At 52.0% G+C, this 16599-nt stretch overlaps 6 protein-coding genes across 6 annotated transcripts; 5 read left to right on the top strand and 1 right to left on the bottom strand.

Annotated features, from left to right (window-relative positions):
- Positions 1-78: 78 nt before the first annotated feature.
- HD553DRAFT_285391 (uncharacterized protein) lies at positions 79-2609 on the top strand. The gene is made up of 4 exons (XM_046178225.1): positions 79-143; positions 211-397; positions 467-1834; positions 1903-2609. Exons 1-4 carry the CDS (start codon positions 122-124, stop codon positions 2486-2488), a joined length of 2163 nt encoding a protein of 720 aa, XP_046035998.1. The 5' UTR covers positions 79-121; the 3' UTR covers positions 2489-2609.
- Positions 2610-2759: 150 nt separating this feature from the next.
- Positions 2760-5370, top strand: HD553DRAFT_312768 (glucosyltransferase). Its single transcript, XM_046180133.1, has 14 exons — positions 2760-2912; positions 2980-2998; positions 3060-3119; positions 3189-3204; positions 3271-3463; positions 3534-3737; positions 3803-3873; positions 3930-4092; positions 4168-4211; positions 4285-4427; positions 4493-4629; positions 4698-4795; positions 4869-4944; positions 5011-5370. Exons 1-14 carry the CDS (start codon positions 2836-2838, stop codon positions 5270-5272), a joined length of 1563 nt encoding a protein of 520 aa, XP_046035997.1. The 5' UTR covers positions 2760-2835; the 3' UTR covers positions 5273-5370.
- Positions 5371-5523: 153 nt separating this feature from the next.
- On the top strand, positions 5524-7822 carry HD553DRAFT_297003 (uncharacterized protein). Its single transcript, XM_046178532.1, has 6 exons — positions 5524-5710; positions 5840-6043; positions 6116-6217; positions 6300-6411; positions 6487-7200; positions 7272-7822. The coding sequence occupies exons 1-6, from the start codon at positions 5588-5590 to the stop codon at positions 7430-7432; spliced, it is 1416 nt and encodes a 471-aa protein (XP_046035996.1). The 5' UTR covers positions 5524-5587; the 3' UTR covers positions 7433-7822.
- Positions 7823-8064: 242 nt separating this feature from the next.
- Positions 8065-10739, top strand: HD553DRAFT_324497 (uncharacterized protein; the record flags this gene model as incomplete). Its single annotated transcript, XM_046181499.1, has 5 exons — positions 8065-8668; positions 9282-9859; positions 9917-10070; positions 10116-10138; positions 10182-10739. The coding sequence occupies 5 exons, from the start codon at positions 8065-8067 to the stop codon at positions 10737-10739; spliced, it is 1917 nt and encodes a 638-aa protein (XP_046035995.1).
- A 667-nt stretch (positions 10740-11406) lies between these two features.
- Positions 11407-12556, bottom strand: HD553DRAFT_273160 (cytokine-induced anti-apoptosis inhibitor 1, Fe-S biogenesis-domain-containing protein; the record flags this gene model as incomplete). The annotated part of the gene is made up of 3 exons (XM_046177807.1): positions 11407-11704; positions 11799-12306; positions 12397-12556. The coding sequence occupies 3 exons, from the start codon at positions 12554-12556 to the stop codon at positions 11407-11409; spliced, it is 966 nt and encodes a 321-aa protein (XP_046035994.1).
- A 524-nt stretch (positions 12557-13080) lies between these two features.
- Positions 13081-16465, top strand: HD553DRAFT_335712 (uncharacterized protein; the record flags this gene model as incomplete). The annotated part of the gene is made up of 5 exons (XM_046182205.1): positions 13081-13266; positions 13332-14460; positions 14535-16034; positions 16108-16203; positions 16268-16465. The coding sequence occupies exons 2-5, from the start codon at positions 13429-13431 to the stop codon at positions 16463-16465; spliced, it is 2826 nt and encodes a 941-aa protein (XP_046035993.1). The 5' UTR covers positions 13081-13266; positions 13332-13428.
- Positions 16466-16599: the final 134 nt, after the last annotated feature.

Here is a 16599-nt window from a genome sequence, read left to right as displayed (position 1 = left end):
CCCGACCTCACGAGGCCCAGACTCGACATCATCGATCAACCCAATCTACGGTAACCAGACGTTACTCTGGTGGATCACTAAAGACCTGAAAATAACCTCTCCTCTCCACTCATAGTTCCAGATGTCGGACTTGTCATTCTCAGGTAAGTGGTATAGCCTGACCGCTGCATCGTCGCGCAAGCAACTGAGACGAGGGAGACATGCTCTTAGTGCTACATTTGTTGAATTCCGAGCGCAATGCGTTCGGCCTTCGAAACAAGGAATACGATCGCTACAAGAAGCACTTGACTTCGAAGATCCACAACCTAAGGAAGTCTACCGGACTGACGCATGGTGGAGCGAAAGGCGGCTACAAGAAGCCGGCACAAGTGTCCCACGATAGCGTCAGCGATGTTCGGTACGCATAGTGAAGACGATTATCTGAGTCGGACCCAATCGCTCATACAACTGATCCGTATGCTTACAGCATCCCCCAACTATACCTCTTCGAGGCTGAGCGATGTCTTGCTACTGCCAACGAGCATCAAGCTCTCTCGTTGCAGCAATCTGAAAACACGTCGCGTCACAAGAGGGAGCAGATCTCTCGTCTAAGGAAAGCCTCGTCCTGGTCTCAACAGTTGGCGGATCTTGCTCAGCAGTTGGCAGGGCAGCAAAAAACTTCTTCCGAAACTCCGTCTGGCTTTGTCGACCAGAAGACGTTGGCCGAAATCCACACCTATCATCTGCACATCCTCTCGACCTCTGCTTTCGCTCGGGCGCAATACTCCTCTGCACTGCCCTTGTTTCTCACAAGGCGAAAGGTGCTCCAGACCCTCTCTGAGAGTGCTCAAACTTCGCATGAACAAGCTTTGGCCGATCTTGAGATCGAGGGATTGGGAGCGGTCATTCGCTTCTCGGCTTACAAGCTGGGCAGGACCCGCCGGGCTGCTTCCGCAGAAGTCGACGAAGTACAAGAGATCGCCGATGAGTTCAAGGACGATGACCTGGAAGAAGTCTACCCCGGTCTTGTTCAGGTGATAACGGGTCTTGAGGAAAAGGCCAAAAGCGTCCAGCCTGGTTCGGGCAAGGGCGAATCGTCCAGAACGTTGAATAAGATCACCTGGGAAGGCAAGGAGGTCAAGATCAAGAGCCCCGAGATCGTCAGGGCTATGATCAAGGTCCAGCAACACATTTTGAGCCTCCAGAAGAGCTTTTCCAGAAAGACCAAGAATGGTGAACAGGCGGCTTCGACCGAGACTGCGTTCCAGTGGAACGGGTTGCCGGCAGGCAGGAACGACGTGCGAGGCGGAGGCATCATGAAGAAGTATGATCGCCTCTTGGCGGGGCTGATCGAGGCTGAATCGATCTCTCGTCGTCAAGCGGCGATGGATTCGACCGATTCAGTCAGCCCTAGCCGAGGCGCTGGAATCTCCACTTCGACGGGCTCTACCGAGTTTGTTCACCAATGGATCATTTACCTCTTGCTGAGCTGGAGGATCCGACGAGATATGATCCTCATCCGTGGTCTGTGGCAGCCGAGCGTGGAGGAAGTGGTGGATACTGTTACCGCTGTCACCGCGGGGGGCAAGGGCAAGAAAGCCAAAGATAAGAAACCTATCTCCAACTTGCATGCGGTCGGAAGGGGCGGAAAAGCCTTGTCGGTTCTGGGCACGAAGGAGAGGGGTCTACCTAGGATCAAGCGAGAACAGGCTTGTCGGAACTTGCAGGCGGTCATCAAGTGTTGGGACACGATCTTGCAGAGCGTTGGCCAGATGCAAGAGCTTGGGTTAGTCATCGAGCGGGACACCTTGGAGCGGTCGATCAAGGCTTTGAGCGATTGGGGCACGTACATCAGGTGAGACCACACATGACTTCGTCAGAGATGGGTCGAGCGCGACTAATTTGATCAATGTCGTCTGATAGACTGCTCAAGCTTGCGCAGCTTCACGTTCTATTGCCAGAGCCCAACTACCCCTCTGCCATTCAGATCGTGACTCGATCGCAGCAGTACATCCACGAGATCAAACAAATGGAAGGAGAATTATCAGATGATCGGGATCTATTCTACCACTTGCGATCCCGAGACATCACCAGGACCGAGAACCAGGTCGACGTACTTGACAGGGGCATCAAGCGGGCTTGGTTCGCTGCAACCAATAAGAAGCCGATCTTCTTCGACCTCGCATTCAACTATGTAGATCTTCCTATGGACGAACTGCAACGTGCTGCAGGCAGGGAAGTCTCTTCCAGCTCGACATCGACGGGAGCCATCGGCGCTGTCGTGGACAAATTGCCAGAGTCGATCCGCGGCCCTGTGGAAACGGTTGAAAAGGTGGCCGAAAAGGTTCTTCCCGCTGCTGCTGCCAGATTGATCCCTGGTACAGGAGTCAGCAGAGGTAGAGAAAGTACCCCCGCTCCCGAGACCAGTGTAGAGGACGAACAGCCTCAACCGGAGACTCCTTCGAAGGGATCCGGTTGGTTCGGAGGTTTCTTCGGAGGAAGGAAGTAGAGCTGTAATGCGGCCACGTCATAGCGGCCTTCACAGAAGTAGACTCTACACATTGTATCAGGGTATCAATAAGAATGGGTCGAATGCTAGCCCCGTTCAGCCGGTCGTCCATCGATTCACCATTTCTCAACTGCTCGGATCTGTTGACGTTTTCGTGCAAGCGCGATCGATGACGAGGCACGGCTTTGGCCGTCGGAACACCTCAACTTGCAACTTGCACTTGTTGAACGTTTCTACTAGCTACTTGCATTCCAATAGTCCGTACCTACATCGTTTAGGAAACGGTTACGAATCTAGCAACGGCCGCGCGGGAGAATAGCAGACCTATCGCATATCTCTCTTCAAAGATGTTGGGTCTTAGCAGAGGTGAACGGGATATCCTCTTGGCCGTCGTGATCAATAAGGTTCTGCTCTTTCCTGCATAGTGAGCAATCTTACGACAGTTGTCTGATATAGGAAGTAGTTATTGATTGTTACCCTGCGTCTAGAAGTAGAAGTACCGACTTTGAGGTAAGCTGTGCGCAATACACTGAATCTTTATTATCCGCTCAAGAGGGTAGTTACACTGCAGGTACACCGAAATTGGCTTGCGATTACCAGTAATCTGCCACTGTCAAGATGGTATTTCGATGTAAGGCCAGGGTCGGTTTCTTTTCCAATAGACTTCGACTCATACCTTCGTTTCCTGTCGACTCGACAGACTACCTCGGAGTGGAGTAAGTGCCATCCATGTCAAAACAAGCACGTCCTTGGGGACTTGCTAATTCGCTTCCCTCCCATAGCTCTAGATTATCCCCCTTTCTTTGCATACTTTTCGTACCTATTGGCACTTCCGGCAAGACTGATATTGGAAAAAGGCACAGCGAACGAGATATTGCAACTATCGCGGCTACCGGTTGAAACTTGGGCTACTGTCTTGTATATGCGGATGACGGTCCTGATCAGCGAGCTGGTACTGCTATTCGGCGTTTTGAGGTGAGTCTCACTTGGGGAGCTTGGAAAACTCGTCTGAGTCCATTGATCGAGCGATCGAATGAATTCACAGACTGGCTAAAGGACCAGGATCTGGCAGATACGATAGGATCATCGGACTATCTATCGCCATGCATCCGGGATTCCTCATCCTTGACTCTATACACTTTCAGTACAACGCCTTCTTGTTCGGCCTGATGGCCTGGAGTCTCGTCGGCGCCAAGGAAAGCAAGCCGGTCTTATGCGCTGGAGCTTTCGCTACACTCTTGATGTTCAAGTGAGTGGGTGTCATTCCGTGGTTCCCTCAACAAGCAGGCTGACGGCTACGATGTTGGTTGTCAGGCACATTTATGTTTATCTAGCTCCTGCCTGGTTCGTGTACCTGTTGCGGACATACTGTTTTCCTCCCGGTAGTAAGTACATGTACTAGTCGCAGATTCGCTGGTGCCTGACCAAAGTGACCCTGCAGGCTCCACTCTCAATATCCCTAGATTGACGGCGATCGGTGTATCTACGATCGTTCCGTTCGCACTGGCTTTGGGACCTTTCATCTACCTCGGTCAATTGGATCAGCTCGGAAAGAGGCTATTTCCGTTTACGAGAGGTCTAATGCACGCTTATTGGGCTCCCAAGTAAGTACGAATGATACAGCTCGATATGCGAGGAGACCTCACTGGTAACCCTGTTGCGCACGCGTTGTTTTGTAGTGTCTGGGCTACCATAGCCCTGTTTGACCGGCTGCTGCTCAAGCGTAAGCGATCCATTTCGCAAAGACCTCTTGACTGACTCGCCGGGCTGATACGGATCTTGCCGCGCGCGACCAGTATCTACTCGCCTTACCTTCCTGAAGATATCGGCAACTGGAATCGCCTCGACCTCTCGTGGTCTGGTAGGGGATACGAACTTTGCCATCTTGCCGGATATCAAGCCCGTAGGGTGTTTCATCCTTACAGGCCTGACGCAAGTGGTACGACTTTCTCGCTTTCAGACTGGTAGTCTTTCAAGTTGTTGATAACGCCATGGCTACTACAGACACTCTTGACGGAACTATGGCAGAAACCGACGTACAAGACGTTCCTTCGCTCGATCGCGCAATGCGGTTTCGCCTCTTTCATGTTCGGGTGGCATGTACACGAAAAGGCCGTCATGCTCGTGCTCGTACCCCTCAGGTGAGCTGCCCTATCAATAAATCGGCTACGATCTGACGGGATCTGAGACGACGTGAGCGACTGCATAGCTTGCTGGCTACGGAGGATTGGAACCATTTCAGAGCTTGGTTGATAGCAAGTGTAGCTGGGATCTATTCCCTGTTCCCTCTGCTGTTCAATGCGGCCGGTGAGTCTACACATTGGGATGTGTAGCATGACGAAACTGATGATATTGTATGATTGCTACTTGGCATTCGTAGAAACGCCCGTCAAGTTGGGATACAGCCTGATCTGGCTTGGCCTGGTTTACGTCAACCTTCGCCGAAGCGTAACACCGTGAGATATGCTGTTGCGTCCGATTTATCGAACAGGAAAGACCGACTGACTATTTTGAAAGCGCAGGCCACTGTCGACCATGACCAATAGAACGATTACCTGGTTGGAGACTATCTACCTCTCGGCCTTTCCTGCGCTTCAGCTAGGTACCTCGCTCGTCCCCCTGTTGATAGCGCGGGACAAGAGGGAAAAATGGGAGTTTCTGCCATTGATGGTAACGAGCGTATGGTGTAGCTTGGGTTTGATGTGGAGTTGGGCTAGGTTGTGCTGGGCGAGCGCAACGGCGATGCAGACTTCGAAGACGCCAGGCGCAAGGAAGAGGTTGTAGAGTGATCCTGTTACCCGTACAACATGTCAGGTACCAAACGAAGCCACACCCTCTGAGCATGGGGCGATCGAACTGTAGCGGATGCTGATGATCCCCGAACCCCCTCCCCTCCCCGCTTGCTCATAAGATTTTCCTTGATCACGTGATCAACCTATCGAATCGAAAAGTTCGCGTCGCGAGGTAACCCAGCCCGGTTCAGCCCCACACGCCTAGGCCCCTTATACATAGCAAACTTCTTGCACCCTGCCTAACTCTACACAACCCGCCTCTTCACCACCCCTTCAAAATCACATACCAAAAAAGCAATTCGTAAAAATGGCCAAATCATCATCCAAGTCTGACAAGAAGGTCGAGAAGGTCGCCGCCCCTAAGGTCGACAAGAAGGAGAAGAAGGAGAAGAAGCCTTCAGTCGCCGAGGACCCCGTCGGTAACGGAAAGGTCAGTTCAGTTGACGATGCAGGAACAGTCAAAGGTCATGTTTGCTAACGACATTTCCCGTCTCGTTCACTTTCCCACGATTCCCTCGATCTGGTTCGCTTTGCGCAAATTTTCGTTCGAAACCTGTAGAAGGGAGGCAAGGCCTCTGGAAAGGAGAGCAAGGCCTCTGATAAGAAGGAAAAGAAGAGCAAGAAGACCAAGGAGCCCACCCCTCCCCCTGTTGAGTCATCATCAAGCGAGGAGTCCAGCGAGGAGGAGGAGTCTTCCGAGGAGGAAGAGGAGGAGGTCAAGCCCGCCGCCGCCGCTAAGCCCGCTGCCAAGGCTGCCGCCGAGGTGAGAGCAGTTTGCATCCAGAAGGTTATATGAGTCCGCCTGTCTGACCCGAAACCGACTTCTGTTGTATAGGAGGAGTCTTCTGACGAGGAATCTTCCGACGAGGAGGAGTCTTCTTCTGAGGAGGAGAGCAAGACCGAGCAGGTCAAGGCTGCTGCCACCAAGGAGGCCGACGTGAGTGTTGCTTTTCTACATTATAAGGGAACCATGTCCAGCAAGACTGATCGGGCTCTGCGATCGTTGGTTGTATTATCAGTCTGACGACGAGTCTGACGAAGATTCGTCCTCCGAGGAGGAGTCTAGTGATGACGATGATGAGGAGGAGGCTGAGGCCGAGAAGATGGAGGCCGCTGTTGCCGTCACCAACGGTGAGTCTTTGCGTGTATTTGGTCAATTTACAATACGACATGCGGTAGCTGATTCTATCTCTTCCTGTCCTGCAGGAAAGCGAAAGGCTGAAGACGACGAGGAGGTTGCCCCCAAGAAGACCAAGACTGAGACTGGTGCTATCGCCCGAGGTGCCGACGGCGAGCAGGAGGCTTCCGCCAACGTCTTCGTTGGCAAGCTCTCTTGGAACGTTGACAACGATTGGCTCAAGTCCGAGTTCGACCAGTTCGGTGAGATCTCGTCGGCCCGAGTCATGTTCGACCGAACCACCCAAAAGTCGCGAGGATTCGGTTACGTCGAGTTTGCCAACGTCGAGGACGCCACCAAGGCCGTCGAGGCCATGAACGGAAAGGAGATCGACGGACGAGAGATCAACGTCAACTTCGCCTCCGCCCGACCGGCCCCTACCGAGGGTGCCAGGCAGGAGCGTGCCAAGCAGTTCAACGACAAGCCTTCCGACCCTTCAAAGACCCTTTTCGTCGGAAACTTGTCCTTCCAGGCCGACGAGAACACCATCTACGAGACTTTCGGCGAGTACGGTTCGGTTCAGTCGGTCCGTCTGATCACCGACAGGGAGACTGGTGCCCCCAAGGGATTCGGATATGTCGAGTTTGAGGACGTTGACCAGGCCAAGGCTGCTCTCGAGGCGCTCGCCGGTCAGGACGTTGCTGGAAGGAGCATCCGATTGGACTACGCTCCTGCCCGAGACAACAACAACGCCGGTGGTGGTGGACGAGGTGGCTTTGGCGGTGGCCGAGGAGGTGGTCGAGGTGAGTTGGAGCGTTAGATGTCTTTTCCTCTATCATTCCAGTTGCTGATATACCGTGTTTCCATCATGCAGGTGGATTCGGCGGTGACCGAGGTGGCCGAGGCGGCTTCGGTGGTGGACGAGGAGGCGACCGAGGCGGTCGGGGAGGTGGCCGTGGTCGAGGTGCTCCTCGAGGAGGTCCCCGAACCGGCGGTAGCGTCCCCTTCGCCGGCAAGAAGATGACCTTCGAGTAAACTCTTTGCTTGCTCGTCCGTTCTTTCACGCCTATCTCGATAATCTCCCTCATCTCTTCGACTCCTTCTCGACACCCCAAAAAGGGCACAACAGTTTCCCTACCGCTCTTGCATCGTTACGCGATACGCTATATTATTTCGTTCTAGAAGGAAAAAGGGAGCTGGCGCGATTGGCCGATGATGTACAAAGGTCTTACTTCTCGGGGAAGAGGCCAGTCGTGCTTCTTTCTTTTCTTTGTACCATTAGCTGTTCTTTACGACTATCAGACGCGATCAGACGATTTTCGGGCTTGATTAGGTCGCGATACGCGTTTCACTCTGTCGTTTCCGCTCGGCCGAGTTAAGGATTGTGGCGTCGACTGGCGACTGGCGCGCCATGTACATTTCGATTGCAATACGTCTAGGCAGGTGGGACACGGGAGGCCTGGGAAGCAGGTGATTCGCCGTTGGATGGTCCCCCTGACGTTCCGGCTAGAGAACAAAGGTTGGTTTCGCTTGCTTGGGAAGTAATGTATATATGACAATGGCAGGGAACCGTAGATTCACCTACAAGATCGACTGAGACGTCGTACTTCCCCTTGCATCTGCCACTCAAAAGGGCAACACTCCCAGACCACTCCAGGCGAACGAGAATGAGCTCTCACAATACCAATCCCCCCAGTCTCGTTAGTCAGGGCCCAACTGATGGCTCGACCGTTCTCTCCAGCGGTCCTGATGCAACGGCCGCTTCTGATGGAATCACGGCTCACTCGTCCAACATTGAGAACCAAGATCCTAACCCAGACGTCATAGAGCTATACGGATTCGCTACTTGGATTGGCGCTGACGATGATTATGGACTAGAAATGGACTTGGACTATATCAAGGGGCGGGGCTGTCAATGGACAGTGAAGCTACAGCGGTATGACGAATTTACAGCTGAACGCCGTGAAAAGACTATATATCTACCCGGTCTATTCGTCGACTTCTTCAAGATACGGCAGGAATGGAAATCTGTTGAACTGACGGAACAAGTTTGGGCCCCACTGAGAGAGCGCCTTTGGGAGGAGAACGTGCAAAACTCGGGGCTAGACAGGAACATTCTCATGACCATGATGAATAAGGCCAAATCTTCTCCAAGCGCAGAGGAGGAATACGCAAGGTTTGATAGGATGTTTCATAAGCTAAAGAAGGTCGAGGAAGTCCGAGAAGAGTTCGCAGCACGGCTAGAGAGCACAGCAGTTCAAGGGTCGGAATGTACCGTTTCGTGATCGCAATCATTTTGGCGTTATGAAATTGTCAATGAATAGCTTTTACCAATCCATTTGAGACTATGGCCATGGGGCCTGCATGTCTTTGAATTCTTGGCACCCAACGCAAAATCGTCTGCTTTTGATCGAGGTCTCCAGAAAAGGCCTACGGCGCGGGTCTCCAATCTTCCAGTTTGCAGGCATAAGGAGGAGAGACAGATCAGTTGCTTCCAGTGGACAACCTTACACCCTTATGTGATTCATTCAATGGATCTTCGAACAGGACTCAATGAGTGATGGGCACAAGTCGCCGGCCAGACGAACCCCCGCTGCTGATCCCCGTTTCAAGCCCATTTTCAATCCAATGAGCACAACAACATTCGAGACTTCGAAACTGTTTTCGTAGCAACGGTAATCAAGTGTTCATTGCCCTGTAGATCTTGTCGACATAGCCAGATATCCGGAGTGGTTGACTCTTTCTACTGAACATGTTGTTGTAAGTCAATAAAGTCGTAACAAGAGTAATCTTCCTTTTCCTGTTGCTTCTCCTCCTCCTTTTCCTATTTCAACCACTGGACGAAAAGCGTCTGCTTGAAACTCCCCACTATCGCTGCATCTAGATCTCGCTTTTGACATGCATTGGAAAATGCCATTATTCGTCCTAGATAGCGAACTCAACATCCCGCAGCCCTTTCGAATGCTCATTCGTCCATCGACGGGTTGCAATCGCGCTCAAGCGATTCAAGCGACACCATCGATTCCTGCGAATTCGGATCGCAGCACTGTAGAGCACCCAACTTGTAGTCAGTCTGTGGTGAAGATCTCGGTCCGTATCGAGCCAAGCTTGCCGAAGATCGCGAAATGGTCTCTAGTCGAAATAGATCGCTTGTCGCAGCTGTGGGTTGTCCGCTCGACCCCTGTATCAACTTGTAATAAAGTAACAATGGTCGTTAACTATTGTGCGGGGAACGGACCAATCAGAAGCCAGTTTCGCAAGAATCAATCGAGCAGACGCACCATGGATTTGCCTACAGCATTGATGCCTAAGTACTGTAGTATCTGCGGTAGCGCGCTGAAACAACTTCCACGGGAGCAAATACTACTACTGATCTCCGAATTTGCTAAAATAATGAATGATATCGCTGGTTTCTCGAATCGTCGGATCATTAAGGGTACGGAGCGAATGATGCGCTCTATTGTCAGCTATTTTAGTCTTAGTCTTGTATGTAAATCCGAACGGTAGGTTAGACTATAGAATGAGCTTCGATCAGCAGAGAAACCCGCAGACCCGGAAGCGCTCCGCATGAACTGGAACCCAAATAAAAGCGAAGCACGCGAGATCTCCGATAGCCTGATCATGCAACGGACGTTGGGCGACAAAGGAAGGATCACCCTTGTCCAATGCTTGGGTGGGTACTAATACCTGTTCCCTGCGGTCAATGAGGATTTGACAGCCTCGTACGCAACTGTCCATCGGGTAAGCAAGACGAGACATAACGCCGCGATAAGAGACATTCAAGATGATCTTCAACGATGCCTCTAGCGTTGATGATGGAATGACCTCTGGCCCAAGCAACATACCTTCCACGTCAAACCTACCTGAGACCACTGCTAGCTCAGAAGCCAAATCATGCATCGATGCTGGATCCGTGGATTGGGTTCAGATCCTCACGGATTCAACAAACATTGGTGATGATCTCGACTTTCGAGTCGAGGCCACGTTATACTACGTGACCGGAACAGGCTTTGAGTGGAAAATCGAATTCCGCCGACAGTCGCCTTCCTGCCTCCTCAAATCGATCCCGATCCGAGGCCTGTTCATCGACGTCATGAAGATCCGTAGGGAGTGGCCTCAACCTAGGCTGCCGGATCTAGTCTGGCCAGAAATCAGATCGCTCTTGTGGAGCCACAACGATCGAGTCAACTTGTGTCGAGACTTGATCATCAAGCAGTCGAATGAGACAAATTGCCCATTGAGTAGACAGGATCAATACACAGTTTTCGCTCGAGCGTACGAGATTCAGAAGCAGGAAGAAAACGCTCAAAGATTGGAGGATGACGTCTGTAGAGTCTCGTAAGACGTCCGGTGTATGTCCATGCTTGCCTTATAAGCCCGGCCTGTAGACAGGCGGACAGCTTGGTGAAGTATGGTATCGCACAAATCATATAAAGGTAGATAATCGCGTTTGTTAGAGAAGCATTATCATTCAAGAAACATTATCATTTGAATGAAGCACGATACCATACGACATTTCAATCGATGTATCCCAGCATGCATCATGCCGCATGTCCCATGCCGAATAGTCCTGACCGAGCAGCCAAGATGCTGAACGGGTCCAAAGCGGCAGATTACCCGACCGGGGCAATCCGATCTCGCTACTGTGACCAAGTTGAAGGAACTTGAGTTTCAGTCCAAACTACCCTAGAAGACCATATCGAATTCCGGTATCATCGTACGTAGCGGAAAAAAAACTAGTGATGCTACGACGCCATTCTCGGTCTGCAAGTGCGAGCGCATGATGGGACAACTGGTATCGCCAGGACGACACAAAGTTTGCCCAATCTTGGACTGTACCGGTATCATCGGTACCGGTAAAGATCGCTGACCGTCGTCGTTCCCGGTCGTCTCGAGCTCTATATCCATATATCAAGATGCACGTCGCGACTCATTCGTTACAACATACAATCATGCAAATCGCATTTAAACGCGTCCTTGTCCTCTTCCGCTCTACCCTAGCCTCCTATCTAAATATCGCTCATCTCCAATGGAATCTTCACCTCCTGCCCCGGCTCAAAGGCCGGCAACCCGAGGTACGGACAACTCCCACACCTGAACGCGTCCCCAGCGTAACAGCTCCCACAGCTCGACGTCTTGACCGCCGTCTGCAGTTTCTCCCCCTTGGGCCAGATCTTTTCGACGCCGGCAGTAGCGTTCTTGATGGACAGGGGGATGTCGTCGTCCCCCTCGATGTAGAATGCGGGAGTCGGAGCGTCATATTCAGAGTCTTCGAGTTCTTTGAGGCCGCAGGTACAGTCTTTGCAGCTGTGAACGTCCGACCGTACGAATAGAAAGTATCTGTGTCAGCCGACTGTTGCTGTTCCATCATCGCGGTCCATATAGAAACAACGAGACTCACGCCCTCTTCCTCCTCTTCTTCGCCCCGTCCACCGGATCGGGAAACACGCACTCGGGCCGCTTCTTGTCCTCGGCCGTCAACAGCTTCTCGGGCTCCTCTAGCATCGGGGAGTAGGCGGCCCAGATGGACGATTTCTGAGCTTTGGTCGTAGGTCGTTTCTTGCGGAGGAGTTTGACTGTGCCGCCGGGGTTCGTAGTAGCGGAATTGGAGGTGTCGTCCGTGTTTGTGCTTGAAGATGTGGTAGGGGGTTGAGATTGAATGGGAGAGGTAAAGGAGATGATATGGCCGTCCGGGTTACCCGCAGAGAGGGATGCAGATGCGATCGGTGTCCATCCTTGGTCCACGAGTGAAGTAGCAAACGACGGAGAAGATGACGATGAACCCGCACTCGAGGCGTTCGGGTGGAAATGTACCGTCGTTGATGAAGGTACGTAGGGAAGTAGAGGAAGGCTCTGGGATTCGGGGATGAGGATGTGCATCTGGTGTAGCTGGGAAGGCAGTTGAGTAGCTGCGAGTTCCATTCGTTACGTGCAAAGTTCACATCAATACCGTGTTTCGGCGACAACGAGCTCCTGCCGGAATCTGAATTGCGACTCACCGCCCTGGACGACCCGATCGACCATCTCCCCCCTGACCTTGTCCTTGCCTTCGACCTGCCACAACTTGGTCAACAGGTTCTGATACTCGTCCAGCCGATCCATGCAGCCGATGACGATGGTAGGGAGGTCGCTAGCGTTGGGAGTCTGAGTGTCGGTCATGCCGACGTCTGTGGCGAGGTCGGGTCCGGGAAGGTTGAAAGTCGTGGACATGGCGGGCGGTGTTTATGAGCGCTGTTCGTTAGTAGAAGTTCAGGTCGCGGAACAGATGCTACTGTAGGATGTGATGTTGAATCGATCGTGTGTTCTTGTATGTAGATACAATATACAAGTGCAAGTATAATACAACTTTACTATTTCGAAACGGACCAACCCGATGTTGCCCTTTTGATGCGAGACATGACATCGGGTTGATAAGCCGGCAAGTCACGTGAATTGACAAGGTCGGTCGAAAGTGACGTAAGTGTGTTCCTTTCATGACGAGAATCTCCTAAGACACGTCATGGTATATTCACCGGCAACAAAAAACATCGCTAACATCATCGCTAGCAGCTAGCAGCTAGCATTCTGTTATCAAAAAACAACAACGGCAGCTGTTGGCAACCTCGGTCTTCAGGAGAATGATCGAAATGATCAGATCAGATCAGATCAGATCAGATTATATTTATATTTATATACCGGATAATAAATAACAATGTAATCCATGATATTCATCATCGATCATCTACACACATTTACATATCAACCACACAGCCTACACATACAACACTTGCAATTCAAGCAGCATATGCAATATATCTGATTTCCGATCTACCCTTCACTTCCCTGTCTCCTCTAGTGGACACATCCCGAGATCAAGACAAGCCTCCGAGGTGAGGGGAAATGTCTCCATATCTTTCAAGCAGCCGGGCTGATCTCGAATGGCAAGTATGTATAGAGCGTACGATATATCTTTGGTCTTCGAAACGAGAAGAACGGAACTACGCTACACAGCATCAACAACACTGTCGTCGATAGCCCCAGGCCCCGTTGGGATGAGATCCGGTGCGGAAATAGGTATTTTACCTGGACAGGAAACTGCACCGGGTCCGAGTAGAAATGAGGAATCGGGAGGTAGCAAGGTACTGAGATCGGATGGCAGTGAAGGATCGGAAGATCAAGCCGCGCACGCGAGCGGACAGACGACCGAGGATGACCCTGTCTATCGATGGACGTTCGAATTTCAGGTACCGCACGCAAATGAGAAATCGGACGATATCAGGGAAATGAGCGTGGTCACAGACGCTTATCCTCTTCTCAAGCAGAGATGGCCCACAATCGCTCTTGCGTCTCAGCCCCAACAATCGTCCGAACAATTGTCTGTCATGGCAGAGCCTCAGACCGGCGAGGTTTTGACGATGCCGACCGGTGAACCGATGATGCCACCTTTACAGCCGAGGGCTATCAGAACGACACCTACCAAAGCGAATCACATGCTCAATTATCGTGCAAACTCTCTTACGGCAGACGAGATCGGAGCCAGGTACCGGGAGATCTGTCCTGCCAAATTCGATCCTCGCTTCCTCACTCTGCAGGCAGATCATACGCCTCAAGCTGAAGCTCGCATCGAAAAGGCCGTGGCGCAGCTACAGGCTCTGCTGTGGACTCTTGATACATCGCTCGGGACTACATCCAACAGGAAGAAGTTAGGGGAACACCAACACACTTATTCGAGGTTGGAGCCTAATTTCCGGCGTCTTACCGATATCCTTTGGGGTTCGCACGGTGGATCACAATTCCATTACACCGGCCACCGTAAACTGAAGCGGAACCCCGATCTACAGTTTGAAGATGGCCATGGAGGAGATTGGTCTCGGGACGGAAATGATTGTTGCCCGGACCTTGTCACTACACTGCCAACAGCGGTGATGACTTCCTTGCAAGTCTTCCGAGCACAAGCTGGAGATGCTCTGAGTTGGAAGCCGGTCAGTACGCCAATCGAGGTCCGTACCGTAGATGCGATGGATATGAGATCTGGATCGTTAAGAGAGCAGGACAACCAAGTGCCGCGTTTGCTCAAGTACATGGTGCGTGCGATTGGGTGGTTCCCGCTTGATTTCACCGGATTGACTAATCGGGTCTAGGGGAAATCACTCTTTAGGACTTGACCGTTCGCAATCATCCTGCCATTAACCGTGTATTCGGACTGACGATCTCCGGGATCTACCTTCGTCTCTGGACAGCGGACGCGGCGAGCTTCTCTTCGTCCCGGCTTTACCGTCTCGACAACCCCAAACATGCCCGTCAGATCGTAGAGATCATTGCCTTCATCACTCAGCCTCACAGCCCTCATTTCCAGGCCTGGACGCCTACATCTCCTTTGACCATCCGAGCTCAAATTCCCGGATCGAGTTACCAAGAATTTCAGACCTCGCAGCTACGAATCAGCCCCTCTTTCAAAATGTTGGAAGTTCGACCATGGCTGTTTGGTTCGCGTACCATCGTCTGGGCGACCACGCCGATATCTGGATTGGAGGGGTCTATAGACGAGGACAGTGCTCATCGTCAGGAGGTGTGCAAGCCAAACAGCTCGAAGCAGGTGGATGCTCAGCCGAACAGGGATGGCGAATCCTCCAGCAGAGTGCCTGAACGCGAAGGTGAAGGTACGCTTACGAGGGATAAGAAAGGCAAGCGCAAAGCGACAGAAGCGGATCTGTCGTCTGACACGGATGAGGAGTTGGATCGTCCTGCCGCCTCTCGCAATCGCCGGGGAGGTCCCCTTCCTGTCTCGCACCCGGCCCAAGTCAGGGAAGGGGATCGGGTCGTTCTGAAAGCTACATGGCAGTATAAGGAACTCAAGCGCCACGAAGAACGCGTCCTTCGACGTCTTCACGGTGATGAGCGCCCGGGGCGAGAAGATTTGGGCGGTCTGCATGTTGAGGATCATATCGACAGCAATGTTCTCCGACATTTGCCCCGTGCGCTGGGTTTGGTCGACGAGGACCGCTTTGCCGACTGGATCACGCACGAGAACACTCTCCATAGCCTATCACCAGACCCGGACCACGCAGAGAAGACGAGATTGCACTTTTCAGTGCTGGCCGTCGCTTGTCCGCTCGGACAGCGCTTGCCCGCAGCGGCCAAAGATTCTTCAATTGGGCTGCGCCAGTACGCGCAGATACTGCTGGGCGGCATCCAGTCGGACTGGTTCTCGGCGAGCAAAGGGATCCATTACCGCGACAACAACCCTGGCAATCTCATGTGGAAACAGTTGGCGACGGTATCGGATGGACGCTCCGTTCCCGATGTCGTTGGCTTTCTTGTCGACTTCGGAAACGCAAGGATCTTAGAACAGGCTCGTTTAACATTCGATTGGATGAGGAACACGGCACTCGCTTTATCCCTCTGCGCCGATGACGGAAGGTCTGCCAACCCATTGTTCCAATCCATTTCGTCCATGAAAGCCGAAAAAATCCGGCGTGATTGCGAGGAAGCTATAGCCGAACGATCAAGGGCTGGGACTACTGATAATGATGACGTCGAGGCTCGTGAACAGTCTGCTTGGGCATCAGATTTGGCGGATTGGGAAACACAAGCTTTGCAGTTAAAGCATCGATATCTAGACGACGTGGAGTCGTTACTCTATCTCGTTTCTTATGACGTGAGTGTGATGTGATGTTGACAAGTTCCCCTCCCTCGGAGTAGCACTTAATGGCATACTCTCGTCAACACAGATTTGGGCTGTTCATATCCCAAACAATGGCCAATCCCATACTCGGCTAGATCAGTTAGCGTACAAGCAGGCCGCATGGGCGAAACAACTGTTGCCAGTGCGTATCTTTTTAAGGCACTCTTTGCAGCGGAAGATACTGATTAGTGTCAGTTCTCTATCAGCTTTGCAGGGGCATCGTGTCGAGGGAGTGGACGGTCATGATCAAGGATCTCGTTGTCCTAATCGACCAAGCTCGCTTCAACTTGAGACAGCAACAAATGCTTCCATCTCACATGCATCCGATTGAAAATCAGTGTTTCTACGACCTGTGCGAACGTGTGAAACAATCGATTCCGCAACTCCCTGATGGAGTCAACTGAAGTCGTGAGTTCTTTCATGGCATGTTTTCCTCGGAACTACATAGGCCGGCTGATGATGATACTACGACTGAAGCAGTAGAAGACTCAAGGATCGGGAGGCTTCCCCACTCGTAGCCTCGGCTAATCGTTTCCTA

Source organism: Filobasidium floriforme, assembly GCF_021052385.1.
Source record: "Filobasidium floriforme strain CBS 6241 chromosome Unknown HD553scaffold_13, whole genome shotgun sequence".
NCBI lineage: Eukaryota > Fungi > Basidiomycota > Tremellomycetes > Filobasidiales > Filobasidiaceae > Filobasidium > Filobasidium floriforme.
This window is presented reverse-complemented; position numbering and strand designations above follow the sequence as displayed.

Coding starts and splice junctions, on each gene's coding strand:
- HD553DRAFT_285391 (XM_046178225.1), top strand. CDS start 122: ATGTCGGACTTGTCATTCTCAG. Junction 398..466: donor GATAGCGTCAGCGATGTTCG/GTACGCATAGTG, acceptor GTATGCTTACAG/CATCCCCCAACTATACCTCT. Junction 1,835..1,902: donor GATTGGGGCACGTACATCAG/GTGAGACCACAC, acceptor GTCGTCTGATAG/ACTGCTCAAGCTTGCGCAGC.
- HD553DRAFT_312768 (XM_046180133.1), top strand. CDS start 2,836: ATGTTGGGTCTTAGCAGAGGTGAACGGGATATCCTCTTGGCCGTCGTG. Junction 4,428..4,492: donor TTACAGGCCTGACGCAAGTG/GTACGACTTTCT, acceptor TGGCTACTACAG/ACACTCTTGACGGAACTATG. Junction 4,945..5,010: donor CTTCGCCGAAGCGTAACACC/GTGAGATATGCT, acceptor TTGAAAGCGCAG/GCCACTGTCGACCATGACCA.
- HD553DRAFT_297003 (XM_046178532.1), top strand. CDS start 5,588: ATGGCCAAATCATCATCCAAGTCTGACAAGAAGGTCGAGAAGGTCGCC. Junction 6,044..6,115: donor CTGCCAAGGCTGCCGCCGAG/GTGAGAGCAGTT, acceptor TCTGTTGTATAG/GAGGAGTCTTCTGACGAGGA. Junction 6,218..6,299: donor CTGCCACCAAGGAGGCCGAC/GTGAGTGTTGCT, acceptor TTGTATTATCAG/TCTGACGACGAGTCTGACGA.